The 7,853-nt window shown below is 39.5% G+C and overlaps 1 protein-coding gene across 1 annotated transcript; it reads left to right on the forward strand.

Annotated features, from left to right (window-relative positions):
• The first annotated feature begins 727 nt into the window (after positions 1–727).
• LOC104425586 (alpha-glucosidase) lies at positions 728–7,101 on the forward strand. Its single transcript, XM_010038311.3, is given in 7 exon segments — positions 728–996; positions 3,517–3,800; positions 3,803–4,255; positions 4,751–4,981; positions 5,092–5,193; positions 5,196–5,734; positions 5,967–7,101. Coding segments are annotated over 7 exon segments (2,781 nt in total). The 3' UTR covers positions 6,870–7,101.
• The last annotated feature ends 752 nt before the right edge of the window (positions 7,102–7,853 follow it).

Raw genomic sequence — 7,853 nt, forward strand, 5'->3', positions numbered from 1 at the left:
ATCTATATTTAATTTTAATATTTTAATATTTTAATTAAATGTAATTTTTTATTTTTATTTTTCTAATATTTTAACTATTAAAATTATTATTTTTTAATATTTTAACTAAATCTAATGTTAAATTTAATTTATTTAATTTTTATATTATTTTTACCCATGATTATTTACCACCAAAACTATTTTGGTTTGAAAAAATCTCATGTCTACCGTTTTTCTTTGAATGTGACACTTAACCTTATTTTGACGATTCCTCTTGTTATTTTATTCAAGTTTTGATTTGAAGTTGATTTTTTGGTTTGAAGAAATCTCATGTCTACTAACCTTGTTTTGACGATTCCTCTTGTTATTTAGAGCAAGTTTTGATTTGAAGTTGTTTAGGATTTGTCTTAATTTATAGTCGGACTGTCCGTGGAAATAAATGAAATTTTATGTTGACAAAAGAAAAATATCCGGATTCCCACTAAGCGCAAATATGAAATGAAAGTGACGAGCCCGTGAGAGGAGGCGATCCTACGAAAACTATAAAATTTCTGGCCGTCTTCGTCTTCGCTTTTCCCCTTATTCTGAGGAAGGATATTTGGTAATGGAAGAAAAGGCAGGTTGAGTCCACCGTTGTGGGCGGGCGGTCGGAAGGTGGCCGGTTGATTTTGCGCCACATTCTCTCTCTCTCTCTCTCTCTCTCTCTTATAAATACCCGTGCCCTTCTTCTGATCTGTACCAAAGAGACATGGGTAGTAACAGAGACCGCCCTGGCCGCCGCTGCTGCCGTCTCCTCCCTCTCTTCCCATTGATCCTGTGCCTGCTGTCGCGTCCGCTTGCGGGCAGCATGTCAGGCAAGGAGGGCCGGGGAATGCCCGATGTCGTGGTCGGATATGGATACACGGTCCGGTCGGCGGCCATCGACCCGTCAGGAACGACGTTGACTGCCCATCTCCGCCTCATCAACCGGACCTCTGTCTACGGGCCCGACATAGAGAATCTCCGCCTTGTCGCCAGGTCAGAGCAAAATATGTGTATATAATATCGATTTGCTATTGTTAAGACAAGCCCGTCTTTCCTTTTTTTCCTTTTCCGAAATTGTAATTGGCCCGATCAAATATATAAATGTGTGAAAGGGAAATATTTTGAAATTTGAATTTTTTTCTTGAGCTAATACAACCATAAACCCTAAATTGATACATCCGTACTACATTTACTCCAAATTAGTTTTTGTATCACCAAAAATTTTCAATCGATAGACCCGTATCACACTCAACTAAACTAATCTTTATGTCACAAAAAATCCTATACTGGTAAACTCATGCCTCATTTACTCTAAAGTAATATGTCTATGCCACATTTACCCTAACTTGTAGTAAATCCAAAGTTTTTTGGGATTAAATGAGGCACGGGTGCACCAGTTCGAGATAAACTTGGCACGAGTGCACCAGTTTAAGATTTTTCAATGACAAAAAATTAGTTTTGGAGTAGATGTGACAAGGTAACTTGTCCAACCTCTTGGTGAAGACGGAAAAAAAAAATATCAATTCATGGTTTCGTACGGACCACCTCGATCCCAACCTCCTCCACTAATCCCAAACCTTGTGAGCCACCAATTATGAATAAGGTCCCATTCGTTTCACGGAATAACTTCCAAAAAAATAATTTCCAAATTTTTTATGTTCATTTCACAAAAAAAAAATTGAATTAATTGGAGAAAATATTTTTCTTGAAGGGGAAAAGTCTTGTAAGATAGGGGAAAATGTTTTCTTCTTTTGAGAAAGAAGAAAACATTTTTTTCACTCACTTTCTCGTATCTCATGCCCATGTTAACCTTTTTATCTTTCTTTTTCTTTTTTTCGTTTTTCATTTTAAACTTATCTCAAACTAATTTTTGACAACCAAAAATCTCAAATCGGTATATCTATGACAAATTTACCTTCCATTAGTTTTTGTTAAATTTTACTATCAAATTGACACGTAACAATTTACGAGTATACTAATTTAGGATAGCCAATTTTGTAGTATTTTGTGGAATTAATTCAATCTAATGGAAACTAATAAAGTGTATAATTGTCATAAAGTTTGAAGTAAATTTATCACAAATATACTAATTTGAGAAAAAAATATATTTGGTGCAACTATGATAGCCACGTCATCAATGCACTAGCTCATTTAGTGAATGAAAGGAGGCACTATGGTCCTACTCCATTAGAAAATTGGAATTTCTCTCTCTCTATCTCTCTCTTTGTCACTTTGTTTCTCTTCATCATCATTTCTTTCTTTCTTTTTTCTTTTTTTTTTTTTTTTTTACTTTCTTTCCTTTTGACTTGTGGCCAATGACACCGGTGAAGGCCGACGAGGGTGTTACAACCCCTATCGGCCACATACGAGGGTTGCTTTCATCAAATTTAATGAGGGCTCAACCCTTGTGGCTAAGACAAGAGTCACCCTCGCCAAATTTGACAATGGAGGGCTTGAGGTTGCAAACGACAAGGGCGATGAACGACCTATGATGAGCATTAGCATTGCTCGTGAGCCAATCATCCATAGCTGGCCGCAAGCATTGTCCATGGTTGGAAGAGAAAGATGGATAGCCAGGGGATCAATAGAATGCTTGAACGATGCCGACAACGACCATGGATGAGCATCATGGATGAGCATCCATGGGTTGAGCGTCACCAATGGCCTCAAAAGGCAAAAAGAAAATGAATAAAATAGTGAAAGAACATAGAGAAATGAATCATAATTATCATAACTACACATAATATTTTGGGTTAATACCTTGAAAAACCCTAAACTGGTACACTTGTGACAAATTTACCCCAAACTATTTTTTTGACCACCAAAAACTCCAAATTGGTATACCTTTGACAAATTTACCCTAAACTGGTACACTTATGACAAATTTACCCTCTATTAGTTTTAGTTAAATTTTCTTGTTAAATTATAAAGTTAAATAACACGTGACAATTGACTCGGTATATCAATTTGAGATTTTACATTATGTTTGTCATAGTTTATAATTTTTGTGATTTTTTTGTGGTATTAATCTAATTTTTCGGATGGTATATTAGTCACAAATTTACTAGTTTGGGGTTTTTTGTAGTCGAATAAATTAATTTGGGGTAAATTTGTCATAAATGTACAAGTTTAGGGTTTTTTATAGTTAGTCGGGGTAAATTTGTTACGGGTGTCTCGTTTGGGATTTTTCATTGTCAAAAAAATAGTTTTGGGTAAATTTGTCACAAGTGTCAGGTTTGTGATTTTTTAAGGTATTAACCCTAATATTTTCTCACTTATGTGAGATTTTTAGTGATCAAAAAATCAATTTTCTATAAATTCGTTGTGGTACACCAATTTAGGATTTCCATGGTAATAATTCTAATTTTAATAGTATATATATACAACAGATATATTTAGATATATATATATATATATATATTTTTAGTTTTTTAATTTGTAATGTGCTTTTTTCTTTGGCTATCCATGGAAAGTAGCTAACTTTTGCTTACGTCATCACGGGTCTCCTTCCAGCTTCAAAGCGGGCGGTCGTCTTCGAGTCCGAATCACAGACGCCGACCACCGCCGTTGGGAAGTCCCCGCCGACCTCATCCCTCGCCGACCTCCGTCCCCTCCCCACCGCTCTCTCCCCGAGCAAACCCTAACTCCGCCACCGCCGGCGGTCTGCCTCTCCCAATGCCGCCTCTCTGCCGCCGCCTCTTCCGACCTCGTCTTCGTCCTCCACAACACCACGCCCTTCTCCTTCTCCGTCTCCCGCCGCTCCTCCGGCGACGTCCTCTTCGACACCTCCGCCTCCGCCCCGACGCCTCGGCCTTCCTCGTCTTCAAGGACCAGTACCTCCAGCTCTCCTCCTCCCTCCCTCCCGGCCGCTCCTCCCTCTACGGTATCGGAGAGCACACGAAAACGTCGCTCCGGCTCCAGCCCAACCAAACTCTTACTCTCTGGAACGCCGACATCCTTAGCTTGACCCCCGATGTCAACCTGTATGGGTCGCATCCGTTTTACATGGACGTCAGGTCGTCCGTGGGTGGCGGTGGCGGAGGCAGAGGAGTTGGGGCGGGCACGAGCCACGGCGTTCTGTTGCTGAACAGCAATGGCATGGACGTGGTTTACACTGGCGATAGGATCACTTACAAGGTGATCGGTGGTGTGTTGGATTTATATTTCTTCCCGGGGCAGTCGCCAGAGGCAGTCATGGAGCAGTACACCGAGCTCATTGGCCGGCCGACCCCAATGCCATACTGGTCCTTTGGTACGCCAGTTTTTTTTTTTTTTTTTTTTTGATTTTCGATTGATGCTGACATTTGATGAATTTGATTTTACTATTGTGCTTCGGCTTCTGTAGCTTATTATGCATTAAATGTGAGATTTTTAGCAGACTTGCAATATAATATAGAGGGATGGAATTGAAGATTCTGAGTTTATTGCCCTTGACTTGCTTTTTGAGTTCATTCTGTCATGGAGATAACACTAGTTAGACTGTGCATGTTATGCTCAATAGGGAACAAATCTTACAGATATAGCATGTTATTTTCCTTTCAAAACCACTGCTTCCCAACACCCAGCCGATCCTATCACAATGCTCACTGATTTTCTGATGTTCAAGAAACATAGTTGCTTTCCTGGTATATGGCTAGATGTAGATCAATGGTAAAGTTTCATTTACAGTAGATGGCTTCTTCTGCACATTTTACTTGACAAGTTTAGAATGTAGTTCTACTGATAGTATCTTTGATTTATGTTATAGGATTTCATCAATGCCGGTGGGGTTACAAGAATGTCGCAGACTTAGAGGGTGTGGTAGCTGGTTATGCAAAAGCTCATATTCCACTGGAAGTTATGTGGACCGACATTGATTACATGGATGCATACAAGGACTTCACTCTTGACCCCATCAATTTTTCAGTGGAAAAGATGAAAGAATTTGTCAGCAGCCTTCACAAGAACGGTCAAAAATATGTCCTCGTACTTGATCCAGGTACACTAGTGCAGAAATGCTTGTGTTTTGAAACTTGATCTTTTAATTTCTTTCTAAATTGCCATCATAATACTACTTTCCTTTTCTTTTGAATGGGTGATCTTTCATAGGCATTAGTGTGAACGAGACATATGGGACCTACATCAGGGGGATGCAAGCTGACATCTTCATCAAACGTGAGGGAGTCCCATATTTAGGTGTTGTTTGGCCGGGGCAGTGTACTTCCCTGACTTCCTTCACCCATCTAGTGAGAGTTATTGGGGTGGTGAGATAAAGAGGTTTCACGATGTTCTTCCCTTTGATGGCCTATGGCTCGACATGAACGAGTTGTCCAACTTCATAACTTCTCCTCCTCTTCCTTCCACTCTTGACAATCCTCCCTACAAAATCAACAATTCAGGAGTTAATCGGCCAATCAATAACGGAACTATTCCTGCGACGTCATTTCATTTTGGTAATATTTCAGATTATGATGCTCATAACCTCTATGGACTTTTGGAAGCCAGAGCAACAAACAAGGCCTTAGTCAATGTCACTGGTAAAAGGCCATTCATTCTCTCAAGATCAACTTTTGTGAGCTCTGGCAAGCACACTGCACACTGGACTGGAGACAATGCCGCCACATGGGATGACCTGGCTTACTCAATTCCTGCAATTTTAAATTCTGGGCTCTTTGGAATTCCAATGGTGGGAGCTGATATATGCGGTTTCGTTCAAAACACAACTGAAGAGCTCTGCAACCGATGGATTCAGGTAAAATCTTTTGTGCCTAATCTTAATTTATGTTAACAGAAGGGCTTTGCAACCGAGTAGCTTTAAGCTTTTTCCGAATATATATTTTCAGAGATAGGAATTCATGCTATGTTGAATGTATCTCAATCTTCTGTGGGTGGAAGAATATCAAGTAGAGAATGGATAGAGGTGTAAATCATGTTTTTCTATCGTACATATTTAAGCACTTATTTTAGAGCTCTCACTTATGCAGCTAGGGGCCTTTTATCCCTTTGCAAGAGACCACTCTTATAAGTATAGTATTGGTCAAGAGCTCTATCTCTGGGAATCAGTCGCCACATCCTCCAGGAAGGTGCTTGGGCTTCGTTATCGCTTGCTCCCATACTTGTATACCTTGATGTATGAAGCAAATAGAAAGGGGATGCCCATTGCCCGGCCCCTATTTTTCTCATTCCCTGAGGATACAATGACTTACGATATCAATTCCCAGTTTTTAATCGGTAAGGGTCTGTTGGTGACCCCTGTACTAAAATCAGGTGCCCAAACCGTGTATGCTTATTTTCCCAGTGGAAATTGGTTTGATCTCTTCAATTACTCGAATTCAGTGAGTACAGCTTCCGGAATGAATGTGATGCTCGATGCGCCGCCTGATCATCCTCATCTGCATGTAAGGGGAGGTAATATATTGGCCATGCAAGGAGAGGCCATGACTACGAAAGCAGCTCGAAGAACGCCATTCGAGCTGTTAGTTGTGGTTGATGGGAATGGGAATAGCTCAGGACAAGTGTTCTTGGACGACGGAGAGGAAGTTGAAATGGGAGGGGAAGGAAATAAGTGGACGCTAGTGCGGTTTTACAGCGAGAAAACTGGGAATGATGTTGTTGTCAGATCAAAAGTTGTTAATGGGGAATTTGCTCTGAATGAGAAGTGGGTGATTGATAAGGTGACAGTTTTAGGATTGAGAGAAGGGGCATGGATGGCGAGACTAAGAGGGCATGAGACATATAATGATGTAGAAGCAATGGCCGGACAGAGAACAGTGACAACAATGGGAAAATCAAGTGATGGTGCAGAGTTTGTGGTCGTTGAAGTCTCAGGATTGTCACTTCCATTGGGAAAGACATTCGAGTTGGAAGTGAAATTGCGCCAATCCTAGGACAGGACATTATCAGAAGACACCGGTCAGGATGTAATAAAGAACAAAAGCATGTCTCCTTTAAGTTTGTGCGTTTCCAAAAGCATGTCTCCAATAAGTTTATGCGTTTCCAAGAGCATGTCTCCAATAAGTTTGTGTTTCCATCAGTTTTTTGTTTGAGTCGGTATCGTCTACACTGGCGCATGGCTCACTTTGTTTTCTTTGTAATATTACGAGTCTTCCACCATTCATTGATGAGAATAAAATTTTTCATATTGCCATTTCAGATAAGACCTAAATGACCTTGGTTATCTTTAATACGTAATATATGTTTGTACAAGTCTTTGGAATTAAAAATTAGCTACTTCGCTAAAAATAATCGAAACAACTTTTCCAAGTCACCTGATATTAAAGAACTGAGGCTTACACTGCTAAACGTGTCCTAACAGTCAATGTGATGCTGCCTTGTGCATATCACTAAAACTGGAAGAATTCCCATAAATTGTCTAAAACATTTTACCGATTAAATTAGTGAATTAATGATATAGTTAGAAACATTTAAAGTTATCCACGTTTTTTTCCCTAAAAGTAATCCTTATGTCTACATGAATCTGAATTAAATTTGTCAATGCAATTGGTACCAGAGGGAGTGCAAGAGAGTAGGTGCAACCTTGCAAAGCTGACATGATTAGATAGGTTTCCGGGTCGATATGGGTAGTAGGATATGTTCTTAGTTCTAAAATTCTAAAATTGAAGCGAACAGCATAGGTTCTAAGGTTTTGGATATCTCCACTTCGCATGCTATATTTTGTAGCTTGTGCAAAAGTACAAAGTGCGTGTGTTTGAGAAATGGTGGAAGTAAGATTTATTATTTGTATTAACTTTTCTTGATGTCTCAAAATTATGTTGAAATTACATATTGACATGAACTTCATAATATAATGTACTAGTTTTTTTGCATCGAACATTGATGTGTTAATAATTAGAATTGTGGGCGTTTACTCT

This window comes from Eucalyptus grandis, chromosome 5 (assembly GCF_016545825.1).
Source record: "Eucalyptus grandis isolate ANBG69807.140 chromosome 5, ASM1654582v1, whole genome shotgun sequence".
Classification (NCBI taxonomy): domain Eukaryota; kingdom Viridiplantae; phylum Streptophyta; class Magnoliopsida; order Myrtales; family Myrtaceae; genus Eucalyptus; species Eucalyptus grandis.